This window comes from Zootermopsis nevadensis, unplaced genomic scaffold (genome assembly GCF_977971745.1).
Source record: "Zootermopsis nevadensis isolate Lab colony 2312 unplaced genomic scaffold, Znev_1.0 Znev_ptg000022l, whole genome shotgun sequence".
NCBI classification, from domain to species: domain Eukaryota; kingdom Metazoa; phylum Arthropoda; class Insecta; order Blattodea; family Termopsidae; genus Zootermopsis; species Zootermopsis nevadensis.
This window is the reverse complement of record NW_028259154.1, coordinates 2,807,480-2,823,047: the sequence shown is the minus strand read 5'-3', so window position 1 is coordinate 2,823,047 and position 15,568 is coordinate 2,807,480. Positions and strand designations below refer to the sequence as shown.

The window sequence follows — 15,568 nt, the reverse complement described above, 5'->3', positions numbered from 1 at the left end:
TGACCTTCCGCACAAACGGATAGCCAGAAAATTCTTGCCGTACAAGATTGGCCTTATCTATCCTAATAAAGATGACAATACAGGTTGGCCATGTCTATCTGTCAGTAAAATTCAACATGTAAGTTGAAATAAGATAGTGTAGTTGCGTCATATTGTGACTTATTAAATTAAAATTCAATTATTTGGTTATTCCGTCAAATCATAATGTATTTAAAATATCATTCTGTGTTCCATATCGAATAATCGATATGGAACACAGAATGATATTTTAATTATCTTAATTTAAATACATTGTGATTTGACGGAATAACCAAATAATTCAATTTGAATGTAAGTTGAACTCATACAAGAATGGCCATGTAAATTAGTATTATCTATGCCACGTGTATTTCTGTCCGTATATTTTAGGGGCATGTTTTGCTTATAAGTAAACATGCAGAATAGGCCATGTCTGTCCGTCCGGTCATATAAGACTTCCATTAATGTCATTTGATTTTATGTGGTGTAAAATCACACTCTTTAATTTCATTCAATTGCCAATACTAAAGACAGATATGACCTGGGTAGGTCAAACTTGGCTAAAGGAAGGTGGTCAGGTCAAGTTTAACAAGACTAGGTAACGGAAGGTTAGGTTAATCTTCGTGAGGCTGGCCCAAGACATTTAGTGGAAACTGAATTGTAGTACGGATTACGTCTTAACATTCTTCTTGTATTGCCCAAACACTAATGTTCTCAAGCTGTTCTGCTATCACTGAACACATTTTGTGTGTGTCTATTGTAAAAGATTTATTTTGTGGTGTATTTGGCCTTGTTGATACCAGTGATGGAAGGAAATTTAATAACTTTACCCATTACACGAGACTGAGAAGTGTTTGTGCTTACAAATGCTCATTGTACAATTTTACATTCCACTCTTAGGCCCATGTGCTGAAATATCGAGTCCACCCAAACATATAGGTATACTCATTATCAGTGAAGAAACAACTTTTCCAAAAGATAATTTCTACTGTCACAGTTTCAAATAACCAGCACAGACAGAGCTGATAATTGAAATACCAACACAAGAGATAAAATAATGGGTGAAAGAATTAGATCTAGCAACAGCCTACTGCATGTAATGAAGTGGGAGTAGTAACAGTAAAATAATAAAATCAAATCATAATAAAAATATGTAAACAATAATAATAATTTCAATTTTTATATAGGAATTGTAACAATAAAAATAATGTATAATAGTTCACCATTTCATAAGCACAAGACAACAGTATAAAGTATTCTGCTTTCCAACCACTATTACAGTTTTCCCTCTTTTATTTTTATTTATTTTTTTTGAAAATGATTACATACAAGAATATGATCCAGTCACAAACTAATTTACTATAAATTTCAATGAAATAATTTAACACCTCTGTAACCATATATAATATATATATATACATATCCTAATTCACTTCACTGTGACCTGGAAACCAGCGCTGCTTAGCAGAACACAGTGAATGTGTTAAATTAAGGCATATGGAAGCAATTTACAATGTTCATACACAACATACATATTTAAACAAATCCCATCTCATTCAATTTATGATGGTTGCACCTAAAAATCAATCACATTTTAATATCATATTAAAAATACATTGGTTTCATGCTCCTGGTTTATAGCCCATGGAATTCATTATTACACTATTAACATAATAACTAGGAATACAATTTTAGCACCACAGACAACACCTGCCACATAACATGTCTTTAAAATGCAACAGAATACTTGTTGAAAATATCCCATAACCCCCAAGAAGGGAAAAACAAATGTTATATTATGGAGAAAATAATGTAAATAGAATACAAATCCTCTACAAATATTCATGGTTAATCTCCACTGTGTATTACACAGTTCCTAACAGTCTGCATCAGAACCACATGATATTAGCTACTATATGGCATCACCACTGTGCATTCCGACCAAAGTTAAAGAACGAAAAAAGATAAAGCAAAATCTTTACCTGACCCCACTCCCCAATTCAGATAGTCATGTAACAAATAAGAGATTTCAGTAAATACCATAAGAACGCACGCTACATGCGTCACAGACTTAGACAGTAATGTAATGCACAGCAGATGAAAACAAAATACATTTCAGGAAGTACGATAACATTACGTTAGGCCTAATGACGATATATGAAATGCCAATCAATAGAGAGGATCTCACACAACACCCCACTCAACAGTGATTAGGAAACAAAGTTAGGAAATGTATGAATAGCATAACTGTGGTGCATTTGCCAGAATTTGACTTTTGTGAATCACACATAACATCAAAGATGTGTGAGACAAATGAGCTTTGACACGATGATGCAGTCTTGAGAGTAAAGGACATACTATGTACACCCATCAGAATCACCCAAAGTCTCCGATGAAAGCAGAAAGTTTCGAGAAATGGGATTTTCATTACATACTTGATAATATTACAAGAGTTGTATAGCAGAGGAACTTGAACCATCAGGTGCAAAGGAGAATTTAAATATTTTTATTTACTGCATCTAAACATTTGTCTATTGATTTGGAAATGGTGGAGGGGTGGGGGTGATGAGGCAATTCAAGCTACTTAAGCTACAGCAGTGACTTGGTAAGATATCAATGGTAAAATTATGTGCTATGTTACCAGTGAAATTTTTCTGCTTAAATTCAAAAACAATTTTCTTTGTAAAGAGGTTATTGAAACTGTCCAATGTAAATGAAAATTGAAACAGGTCAACATTTTTATAAAATGGAACTGAAACTAGTTCACTTGTTTTAATGCATATGGATAGATAGAGTTTTTTTAGTGGGTGTTCTGCACGGTTGTAAGCATGCCCAAAATGATGTCAAAACTCACCAACCACCATTCTTATGGATAATAAGAGTAAATATAACCACAGTACAGTTGTCACAAAAAAAGATGCACTGCCAAGAAATACTGACACTCTGATACAGTACAGCACATGCTGTTAAGAAAACAAGCATGGAGGAGCCACGTACCAGCAGAGCTCCACATCCGTAAAGCAGTCTGTAGAATCATAAAAACAACATTCAAAGCTGCATGCCTTACATACACAAGTTACTTGGTTGATGCAAATATATGAAAAGGCATGATTAAAGGGTAAACATCAGAAAGAAGTTCATGGAATGGAATTGAGGAACAAATCTATAAAAACCTGAAAATAAAACGTACGATGTCACCGACAAGTCCGAACTTCACGAGAGGCATAACTGACACAAGACAGTGACATACAAAATTCAATTACACAACTTATGACAGTTTATTAATTTGAAAGTTGTAATTTACATTTCTTTCCCTTCTTCCAAGAACTGATCCACAGCTTATGGTCCCAACGGCCAAAAAGTTAAGGTTCCTTCCAATCATGGTTTGTAAGACGCCACTTGTCACTTGAATCACAACACACAGTAGATCAGCTTTAGTAATTAAATTAACCAATTAAATGGAAGTGATGTGTGCTCCCAGAACGCTAATGACCTGTAGCTATTAGTTTAATACACTTTACCTCTTCTCTGTGTGTCATCAAGAGTACAGCAAGCCATGGTTGGAAAGCAGTTATATAGTAGTTAATAATAATATAAAATGGTCCAAGAAGAAAATAAACAAAAAGAAAATAATAAAAATTAACGTGCGATCATAGTTAATACGGAATATCAGGGGTGAACGCAACACAACAGAAATGCTGCTTGGCTTCAGCCCTTCATGGTGCTCCTTTGCTCCAGTGAATCACTTTCTGCATTACTACGGCCGTCAGCAAAGCAAACAGAGTGAAGCCACAAAGAATGATCAATGCCCACTGCTGATCTGACAATGGCTTTCTCTCAGTGACCTACAATGATAAGAAAAACACCAATTGGGTAAACCAACTCCACGCAGCACAGTCCTTGTGAAACGAGATAAATTATGCACCTTGTCCATCTCAACCTTCTTCATTTGATCACTTTAAACTTCAAGGTAATTTTTACTGACAATAAAAACAAAGTACCGATAAACATCTGATAGGTGTTTTTTAAGCAGTAACTTAATTATAAAGTACCTCAACATGGCAAACACTTATAGCCCATAACTATAAGGCCAAAGTATTCATAAGGTGTATTACATCTTCTTCATTTCTCTACATTTTGTTTCTTATGAAAACAAAAAGAATAATTACATACAATATCAGATATTTCTGTGACAATAAAAAACCAAGAAAAACAAAACTTATTAAAAATGTGTCCAAATTTGCAAAGGATTCAATACGACATTACAAACACTAGCTTAACATATGGCCTACAGAATAAATTAATCAAAAATACGTACTTCACAGAACGTAGCAATAGGAAAAGTATTTGTTGGTAAGTACAAACACGATGGATGAAAATCTGAGCTAACGTTTTCAAAGGAACAGAACTAGCTTCTTTCTCACTCAACCTCTCTGTTAATTTGTAACTTTATTATTTAGAAGACAAGCAGGCCTGGAATCTGTTTCATTATTCTCACCTGCAAAATAGCTGTCTTCGTAGTTGCAACCGTCGCTAAATCTGGCAGCAAGGTGGAGAAGGTTGATGATGGAGAGTACACACCACATAAATCTCCAATAGTCGCTTGCCTTACGGGACAAACCCGAACACTGTAGTCTGCGCCTGGTTCAAGGTCATTCAGCTGCACTTTGGTCTCAGCTCCTCTATACACCTGCAACAGCAGAAACTTCTTAAAAAAAAAACTCCTTTATGACGGACATCAGTACAAGGCAACTAAACACATATTAGCACCTATATGTAATGAAATATGTTGAGTAACATCTTTGTAATTTGTTATATGAAGTTTCCACTACACAGAATGTTTAACTACTTCACTCTTATGAATGAATGTGTTCTATCAAAAAGAATATGTTGTTGTTGTTGTTCCTTGGCTCTACAACCCATTTATGGGTCTTTGCCACCTCCTTTTTTTCAGAGGTTTCCTAGTCTTTCAAGGGTGCATTTGTGAATAGTGAGTGACCAGCCCACTGACTGCACAATTTCTAATCAATCCTGATTTCACTGCCAGAGCCATCTAGCAGTGAATCAGCTTAATTTTTGCTTACAGAACATCTCGATCATGCTTCTTCTTTTACTTGCTGTAAATCTACCGGCTTTACTTCCCCTCTGAAGGAAGTTGTGCTACAAATTTTAATCACCCTTAGAAATCCATCAACCTCGATCGGGTTTGAACCAGCAAACCTTGGGTCCAGTAGCGAGCATGCTAACCATTAGTCCACCGAGAGCGACAAAAAGAATATGTTATGAATAATAAATGTTTAAAAATTTCAAAGATAAAATAAATTTTACTTTATGAACAGTAAAAAAGTTTACAAGTACTAAATTTTTGTAATTCAAGTATTTTTACTTTCATTGTGATTATATGTCTGTTCTCTGTGCATGACACTAGAAACAAGGAAATTTTCAATGGAAACTAATGACCTCAAAGTGTTTAGAAGCATGTGTGTAAAAAGGACCAAAACTATAAGTATCATACATATGAGCTGTCAAATACCATCTTATTAGAGAAACTTTTTAAAAACTGCCATCTTCACGATAATGAAAAACAATGCCAAGGGTAGCTGCCAATATAATAAATGAGTATTCATGGACATATAACAAGCAGCGATCCTCCAGCTTGGTCACTGGGTGCCAGCCCTTAACAATAAAAAATGTAATAAAGCCCTGTAACAGGATGAATTCTTTGGAATGACCCAAGTAATGCCTGCAGGACATGAACAATGGCAGGACAACTGCTTGTGAGTCACTCTGTACCACTGGCAACCAAGCGTAATATGAATATACGGATTGAATGAAAAGTCGCAACCCGTATCAAAATATTTATTGGTGGTTACAATTCAACACGATTAGAGTGGATTAAGAAACGCAAAATTTCACTGTGGCTATACAATAACTCATACAGGTCAAGTCATGTAACACTGTTTTCTGATTTTAATTAAATTATTTTTTGAGAAACAGAACATGTGTCAGGAGCTTTTCGATCAACCTCTATTTTGACTACAGGATCCAATTGTCTATAGTGGGTAGTTCTGGAAAGGGGCTGTACTTACTTTGCCATGGAATAGCAAATATCTTGGGAACTGGCTTTTGGGCAAAGAAGGGGCTGAAATAACAGTCAAGTTTTTTATTTAATGATGTCCTTTAGAGTTGATGTTACTCACTGTAAATGTGCATGGCCCAGATGAAGATAAAGATGGTCATAACATACACAAGCACACTTATGCTTCTCGGGATGGGATTGCATATTATCAGATCGAGTACCTTGACCCCAACCCTGACAAACCGCCCTTCACCCACTAACACCGCAGTCAATAACCAAACCTCTCTCCGATACGATGTACTTCTGATCTCTCCTCTTACAACTTCGATATTACTTCTCTGGTAAGTTTATACGTTTACTTTCATTTATTTATTTTGTTTTCTATATTCAATTTCATTAATGGTTTGAATCCTTTAATTCACAGACCAATATACGCAGCATTAACATCACTCCGACAATACGATTGTATCAATGATATATAATACAACAACAAATGTTGATACAATGTGAAAAACTGAAGAAATGATACGAAAATTAAAAATTAGTAATTGAATTAAGAGTTTATAACATACACCTGATGACGGCTCTATGAAAGCCGAAACATGTCGAGAATGTTCCATATGTAAATCGAGTACTCGATACGGAACAAAAGATAATATTTTAACCATTTAATTATCTTATATTACTTTATTGTGATTGACGGACAATTTTAATATATATATTTTAATAATATTTTTAAATTATAGAAGACATTAATTCACGGTCACTTACTATACTTACGCGCAATGTTTACTGAAAATTAGCTGATTCAGTACTCACTTGTTTATATTCCTGGTCTCGGAGACGTGAAAGCTGAACTTGATATACTACTGGGTCACTACCAATGGGTTTACAAGCATTCCATTCAACCACACAGCTCCTTTGTTGAATGTCACTGAATTTTGGAGCTGAAAATTAAGTAAAACCTCGTCAAAACTACACTGCGGCCAATAAAAAACAAACAAGAAATATGGCTGTAAGTAGCTTAACGATAAGAAGGAAGAAACATAAAAAGCTGGTACGAAACTCTTGGAAGGTGGCCGACTGGAAGACTATGAACAATGTGGATGATGTCATTAAATCAATGATCCACAAAACAAGATGTGCCCCCCCCCCCCGCATGACTGGTGTCCCTTAATACAGTCCTATAATGATATATCATAATACTGGGATACTGGGCCTCTACTTGTACACAGGACAGTACAACACAGAAAAACGCGGACAGACATTTATGGCTTGAGTGGGATTCGAACCCACGGTTCCAGTGTCCAAGCAGCGCAAGGCCCACGCCTCAGATCACGCGGACCCCTATACAAGTAGCCCTCGATTTGCGCCGGTTCAGAATAACGCCGATTTTGAAACCAGCAAGTCAAAAAGTGAAAAAAATATGTTTTACTATTATTTATAACTTTTACAATGCATCTTGCACTGATTCTTATACTAAATCGTAATTCTTACATCGCTGATTTTGAATAAAAATTATAAATACAGTCATCTCTGCAATTACGTATGTTTCGTTAACGTGAATTTGCTCCAATGAGATCGATGAATTGGTAAAAGCTGTTTGTGAAATGCAATTTGCTCTTATGCAATTTCATTCCTTTCGCTTTAAACTTTCAAAGGATTAATTTAAACTCTGCGGAGGTACCGGGGTTATTTTTACTACGCGATTTTCTGTAGGTCAGCGTCTTACATGAATGCAACCATTGCATAACAGCAGAGATGACTGTACACATCAATCACACGAAAGAACCGCAGTCAATCGCGGGAACCAACAAATTGCCGATTGTAAGTGCATAAAATATATTTTTTAAATTCCCTTTATTTTATTTACGTTATTTCAGATCTTTAAATGTAACGCCATTATATTACTCGCCAATGTTTGGGTGCTGGGAACGCATGTCATTGACTTCCCATTGATTTACATTATAAAAGAGTTTCAATTTAAGCAGATTCCATTTACGCCGGCTCGTCCAGGAACGCATCCTCGGCATAAATCGAGGGCTACCTGCGTATCATAATAGGACTTCAAAACATACAAAGCAAATATCCATGCATTTAGTGATAAGTACATACTTGATAAATCTTATGCTGCAAATATATGCCATGTCATGTGATCTGCTATGCTTATGTGGAAGATAGAGATGATACTGCATATTTCAAGAGAGATAGGGACATTCAGATGCAAAGTACAAAATCTCACAAGATGACAAGGGACTGGTCATTCATTATACACAGACATTTCATGATGTACAATGAACGGCACTGTTGTGGCATTGTAACATGTAATCAGAGGTATATGATGCGATTGGTCATGAAAAACCAACACTGATAACATAAATGCCAGAAACCAGCTTTCAGTATGGGCAATGTCATCTCCATGTTAATTGCAATCGTGCACCTTGCCGATGTCAAAAATGTGATGTCACAATGCTATGCATATTATTTCACGATTAAAAACTACACACACATGCGCGACAGACTTATTTTTCTCTGCTAACAGTAAAATACTTTAGCAGAATGAAATGGATTGCTTAAGTTTCGGGGCTCAATTCACTGGCGAGATTTTGTGGTGATAGACTTTAGGTTCAAAATAAAGTGATAAAACAGCAGAATACCTTTTAGAGAGGGAGGTGGTGCAATGCAGGTGCTGAATTCATAGATCTCAGAATAATGTCCCTGCCCCGCACCATTAGCTGCTGCAATTCGGAACCTATACATCGTCATTTCTTGCAGACGATTTACTTTACAGGTATGACTTGTGCCTTGGTACACACACTGAAATCTGGAAGAAAAAAATAAAAAAGCTAAAATAAATGAGACAGAGCAGACGATGAATGAACGAACGGGTCCCATAAGCAAAAGAAATTGCTCCTTCGCGTCGAAGCGTAGTGAACACTTGCTTAACGTGTGGGTTAGTTTATTTGAGAACAAAATGTTGGGTAAATATGTGTTGGACAAACTTCATTTAAAGTTTACCATCAGTAACTAGGTCCACAGATGTTTTGCGCGTGTGTGCAAACATACACAAATGAACGGCCCTACACATAGCATATATGAAATAAGAATACTATCATGCAACTTACCCAGAATCTTAATTTGTTTCACCTTGTGACTTTTGTTTTCTTCCTACCAATTTAAGATGCTTCGTGTTTTGATGCCACGCGAGCAACAGCGAGACAAAAAGTGGTGGGAGTGCAGAACCCTGCAGCATTCGGTAAGTAACTATTTACATAATTTGTTTTGCATGAATAAGTAAATACGAGTTGGATAACCATAAAGTGGACAGTGGTTTACTGTACTTAGAGGGGGAATAATTGGCAGCCTTTCTGCTATTTGCGGTCACTACATCGGTTACAAGTCACTATGAGTTAGTAGCAGACACGAGAAAAGTTGAACTATATTACCTTGCCATATTCATGTTTGATTTATTGCTGTGCAATATTCTTTTTGTGTTGACACTGCAGCGTCTAGTGTTTTAGCCTTGATCTTACAGTAAGTATAGGCCTGCGAGGCGGTATCGGAGAAAATTCTGGGATTCAAGTTCCCCACAGAAACAGCGTTCACAATTATCAATAAAGCAACAACGAGCAGAAAACTAAAATCAAAGTAGAGAATTAAGATAAGATGTTTAATGATATCAGATCTTGGCTCGAAAATTCATCTTGTAAGCGCCTTACAGGACGAGCGCAAGAGATGGGAGTATCGAAAGGGATGCGAAACCTGTACAAAGCTAGAGCGACTCCTCCAGCCTTACAAAATCACTGCTGTAGGCATGATCCAGTAGCTAGACTTTATTTCCATAACTGGAATCTTCAGTCCGTTCACAATGGTGCACGTGATTAACCCTGAGCTGACGGCCCTTTTAGATGAAGCGTCCTTTTACTTCGATTAATTATACACAAAATAACTACAGCAAACAATATACTTGATGTTCACATTTTGATTTCCTGCCTATTAACATGGCAATTCTATTTACTTTATTGCAAGATTCTGAATATGGTTCCTTTGGGTAACTCAAATTTCTGGGAACTTTCTATTAAATTTTGTTATACAACGATTTTACTGTAGCGAGGAAGATACTTGTTTTTAAATTAATAACTTACTCTTTCGTCCACGTATTCTCTGATTCGACCATGTACTGGTTGAAATTGGGGTTCTTGCCATCGCCCCACTTGAGCTTCAGGTAGTTGTGCCCCACACCAGCACATTCAAGTTTGGGTGGGGCCGGAGGGAGTGGCAAGGTTGTTGCACGCAAGATGGGTGAAAACGGTCCTGGTCCCACGTTGTTCACTGCCTGCACTCGCAGTCTATTAAAAAAACAAATTATATTCATGTCATTTGTAGCAGCCTACTACTACTACTACTACTACTACTAATATTAAGATTCAAACATATTAGACCAGAGGACCATGAGCTTCATTCAGGTGGTGGGATTGCAAAATGAAGAAGGAAAAACACTCAATAAAGATATATAAACAAGGATTACTAAGTTCCAAGGTGCTTACTGAATAAATTAAGTACAGTATCAACTCTTTTACTTTCATCTTCAGCATCTGTAGCTTAGCACATTACAATTCCTAGGCAAGAAGGTAAAAATCATTAATTTGCCTGCCAAAACTCTCAGCAATTTTCAAGTAGTCTGGAAAAACAGGAACCACCATATTAGACAAAATCAGTATTTCTTAAATATTCGTGGTTGCACTTTAACTGTGGCGCCAGAGAATTTTCACATAAACCTTAAGCCTAAAGTGGACGTTAAACATCATACTTCCACACTGATTAAAACAAACACATACTTTGATAAAATATACATAAATTTTGTTTTTGGATCTAATCACTGGATATGTGGATTGTAATGCTATATAGATCTGCTTTAATACTGTCTCACCCTCCAAGCAGCACCTGCCAAATAGATCTTCCAACCAATTTTACATGGCCAGTAAACTTCCTTGGTTTAATCACCTTCTTCCCTACAAGCAAGTTCTAAAGCTCCAGGACCGGTTCCAAGATTCAAAGCTGGTCCGACCACCCACCATCTCCACTCTGGTCACTTTTATAATACTACATACAATATATAAATTATAGAGCTTTATGTTATGTAACTATCCATTATTCTCTTAGTTAATATCTCTTATGTCCATACATTCTCTAGTTCTGGCAGTCCAATTGTTTGTGGTAAGGAATAAAGTGGACACACTTCACATTCCGAGAAAATAATATATATATATATTAAACAAAAATTAACAGTGTGAATTCCACTCGTTCATGTGGGTATCAACTATTACAAATATTTCCAGAGTGAAATTATCACAACACTTCTGGTGACAAGGAAACTTTAAAAGAAAAAGATATATTTGACAATTTCAGAAATGACATGAAAGCTTCAACAGAAAAAAACACAATGACAATTCCTGGCAACTACACTGGCGATCCAGGTACAGAATCTGTTTCAACAAGCGAATGCCAATGAATATTTCTAGTGTCCTACGTACAAAGCGCATAAAATTACAAGTGAGGGGAGGTCGTCTCTCTCTTTCCAAAAATTTATATAGAGTGAATTAAATTTAGTAAATGGAGAACAAACCAAAAGTTCTGCAAATTTAATTTTGATCCGTATTGCTCCGGTCTGTAATATAAAGCTCAAACTGAACTGCATCACTTTTCTTGAAAACATATTGCCATAAAACATGTATATAAAGTAAAATAGAGGTCCTATAGCTTTATTTTAAAATACTGTTATGATGTCCATTTAATAATAGCAAGGAAATTTTTCAGTATATGCAGAAGTAGCTTTTTTGCAATAGAAGAATGACGGTCAACATGGCATAGGGGGAGAATGCGTGTGCACGTGCGCATGTTTCCAATATTGTTATATACAAATTGAATTAATTACAGACTGTGGCTGGGGATTTGGGACACTACATTTCAGTCCTACTTACACCCTAAATTTCAATATAGTAAACTAAGATTCATAATTAGCTTTATTTAACGACATGAATCTTATTCATTATGCTTATAAAGAAATGTAATGACCTGTAAGTTGTGTCTGGAATTAGGCCTTCCAGTGCGTGCTCCACTGCTGGTCCACTGGTAGATTTGACATGGTCACTCATGTCAATATTATAATGGAGAATATCAGCTCCATGGCAGGCTGGCTCCTGCCAAGACAGCTTTAAGGTCGTTGGCGTGGCTACGTAACGAGGCAAACACACGGCTGCAGGCGAGGAGGGGGGCGTAATGGTTTGACATGCGGCCGAGACTCCACTCCAGCCAGCACTGTTACAAGCCTGTACAGAACAGACATTACAAGTGTACCAAGATTTGTTCAGATTTGGCAGTCAATAAATTACATGAACAACTAATTACATGAATGAGAGTCAAGAGAATGTCACTCTTTTACGGAACAGCCTTGTGTGATGACCTTTTTAGCTTGAGACATCCTTTATTTATAATTTTCTGCAGATTGAGAAAATTTCAGGATGTGCAAAAATCATAAGTTAAATTAAGAAGAAAAAAATCATGGCTACAATTTTACTTTTTTCATCTCAGAATATGAGTTTACGTACAGCAAGTCAGGACTTTTGTCAACTGACCAACTCATTTCAACAATGGTAATGCCAACTTAGAAAGTACATACTCCAGTCTGTGACGGAACCATCTGGTCACAACCCAACCTAAGCTCACATTTACATTCCTGGAATGCGCTCAGTTCATTGCCATGCCTTGGTCTTCCGTATGGTCTCTTTCCTTACAAATTTCTGACCAACATTTTGCACGCATTTCTCATGTCTCCCGTGAATGCTACATTCCCTGACCATCTCATCCTCCTTGATTTGATCACTGTGTAAATATCTGGTCCCTCCATTATGCTATTTTCTCTACTACCCTCTCAGGTCCTAATACTTTTCTTAGCACCCTGTTCTACACTAAATTCATCCTTCCTTCAGGTAAAGAGAAAAAGTTTCATACACATACAAAACAATGGGTAAATTACAGTTTAGGAGATAGAAAGACGAAAGGTTCTGAACTCAATGTCAGCGTGCATTCCCCAAATTTCATCTGCACTTCCTGTATTTTCTGAAATATCCTCTATGCATTTTTCTCAAAATAATGTGAACAAAAACTGGGGCACATGGCTTATTTGTGATGAGGATTGAAACAATTCTCATTCTATGCCATTCATTTCACAACTTTATTTTGTGTACAACTGTTGGTTTTCTGGTATACCAGCGGGTTGAATAAGGAATGCTATTACATCTGTAACTAGTAATGCATATTATGGACAACAGCATCAGTTCATGATCTGAAGCCAACTAAGTACGATGAAATCACAAATGAGTCGCGACGCTCATACCTGTATCCGAAAATAGTACGGAGTCGCTGCGCTTAGGCCTTTAATTTCATGCGAGTTATTCAGGCCATGGAATACTGTGGTGTAATCCGGTTCTCTGTCCGCCATACTCATCTCAAGCCGGTACTCTGTGATTGGTGCTCCATTGCTGGAAGGCTCATCCCAGTGAACAACGGCGTGGTGGGAGGACCGACATATAACCGCGGGTTCACGGGGGGTGTCGGGAGGTGCGGCCCCACTCATCACCTCTAGGCTGTCAGACCATGGACCAGGCTGAAAAATGCATATTGTTGTATGACAATGATAGGAATCTACTCTTAGTATTACAACACAAATAGCAAGTTACTTTCATGGCATCTACCGATTCCAGGAAAGATAATCTGAGATTCTTCATGGTTTTCCTGAATGTAACGTGTGCCAGTTTAATGTAGCATAAATAAATTTAACAATGAAGGATAAAGAGTACTGTACTGTCCTGCCACTTCTTGTAGGAAAATTAAATGTACTAGTAAGCATTCAATGTTGGAAGTCCTATACAGATATTTTAAGTAGGAACTACGTGATGTGATCACCGGTCATCATAATCAGCTGTTTTATAGAGAATGGATTAACATCATCAAAAGGAATCATATTTTTGTCCCTCACTGCAACAGAATTTTTAGTTGTAAGACTCAAAGGTTGTGTTAAATACTGTTTTACGTTATATGCACAGTCTTCTGAATGGTACGCACAAGTAATTCAAATTTCAGCAAATCCCAAGCAAACCACCGACCATTCCCTAACCTGGGCTTCCTACCTCATTAACGCTATATTCTGGCCAGTGTTGGGAATTAGTGACCTAAAAAAGTCAATTTACAAGGATAATATGTTGCTTATCACTTTAGAGCCAGCATACGTAACCAGACTGTTCAGATTATACTGTACCTGTTTTATTCAGTCAGTAATCCACTTGATTCTGTTGTCCGTCCTTACTGATCCGAGACTCTTTTCTGTTTTACATTATAACAACTTTTAAAATGTCACTGGAGACAGGAAACAAATGTTTTATATGATATGTTTATGGTAGATGGTCTTACCATAAGCCACACCTTTTACACTTCATAAACAACACAAAACAGCAATATTGCTACTGGAGAAGGCTTCCTCTGTACATATAAATTTTATGGCAATCACTCCAAGGCACAAAGTCTGAATTAATTCAGTTTCAGTACGTGGCAAATATTTCATAAAAATTCGACCATCATCTAACGCAAAACTTTCCTTATCCGTCATTTTATTATTGTCACTTGTAGGACATTAAAAATTACAATTCTGAGGTCATACAGAACAGCACAAACTCCATACAGAATTTCACTGAATCGGCTGGACGGACGGATGGACACAACCAGTCCATGATGCATTCACGAAAAGAATGAATAATTGGTAAATCTGTACTCGCTGTTTCCTTGAATTAATGTAGCTTCTTAGCTTCACCCACAAGCAAAGCTCACCTTTGTGTGAACTAGAATTACTGGCACATCCAACCAACTGTTTTTTATTACTAAAACTGGTCTGCAGTTTGGACGTTCAAATACATTTTACTCAAAAGGCATGTGTGCAGCAGTTGCCCCCCTATGTTTACCATTCCCATTACCACAGAAATATGTAACAAATAAAATCAAAATTGCAGAAATCCACCAGAAAGACTGCCCAATGCCTTTGTGAATTATTTACGCTACGCGGTCCTGCACAACCTACTAAAGCCTCTTGTGCTCGTCTTGGTATGGAAATACTGCATTACTGCAACGCATGCTGCGCATTAACCAACCAACCAATAGCCGGGGTCCTTCTTGGGGTGTAAAGCGCGACTGGGACGTGATGATGACCACTCGCCCCCTTCCAGTACGAAGGTCAAGAATGAGTAGCGACTATACCTCCTCTCCCACCAAGCGCCTACATGGCGTATAGTGTACTTTTACTTGTATGTTATAACTAAAAGATCATATTTCAGGTAAAGAAGATTTACAAAAATTCTTTTGTTGCAACATAAACCATGCGAAAGCAGGAATAGATACGACATTTCAACTATACTGAAATCA

At 36.9% G+C, this 15,568-nt stretch overlaps 1 protein-coding gene across 5 annotated transcripts in view; it reads right to left on the bottom strand.

Annotated features, from left to right (window-relative positions):
* Positions 1 to 1,172: 1,172 nt before the first annotated feature.
* The window catches only part of mtgo (miles to go), an 89,916-nt gene continuing 75,520 nt past the window's right edge, over positions 1,173 to 15,568 (bottom strand). For all 5 annotated transcript variants that reach the window (XM_022073058.2, XM_022073062.2, XM_022073063.2 and 2 more), the window contains 7 exons: positions 13,494 to 13,763; positions 12,173 to 12,426; positions 10,243 to 10,446; positions 8,755 to 8,921; positions 6,917 to 7,044; positions 4,517 to 4,708; positions 1,173 to 3,863 (listed from right to left, as the gene is read on the bottom strand). In XM_022073058.2, the coding sequence (XP_021928750.2) occupies positions 3,735 to 3,863; positions 4,517 to 4,708; positions 6,917 to 7,044; positions 8,755 to 8,921; positions 10,243 to 10,446; positions 12,173 to 12,426; positions 13,494 to 13,763 (1,344 nt within the window). In that variant the 3' untranslated portion in view covers positions 1,173 to 3,734. The remainder of the gene's footprint in view (positions 3,864 to 4,516; positions 4,709 to 6,916; positions 7,045 to 8,754; positions 8,922 to 10,242; positions 10,447 to 12,172; positions 12,427 to 13,493; positions 13,764 to 15,568) is intronic.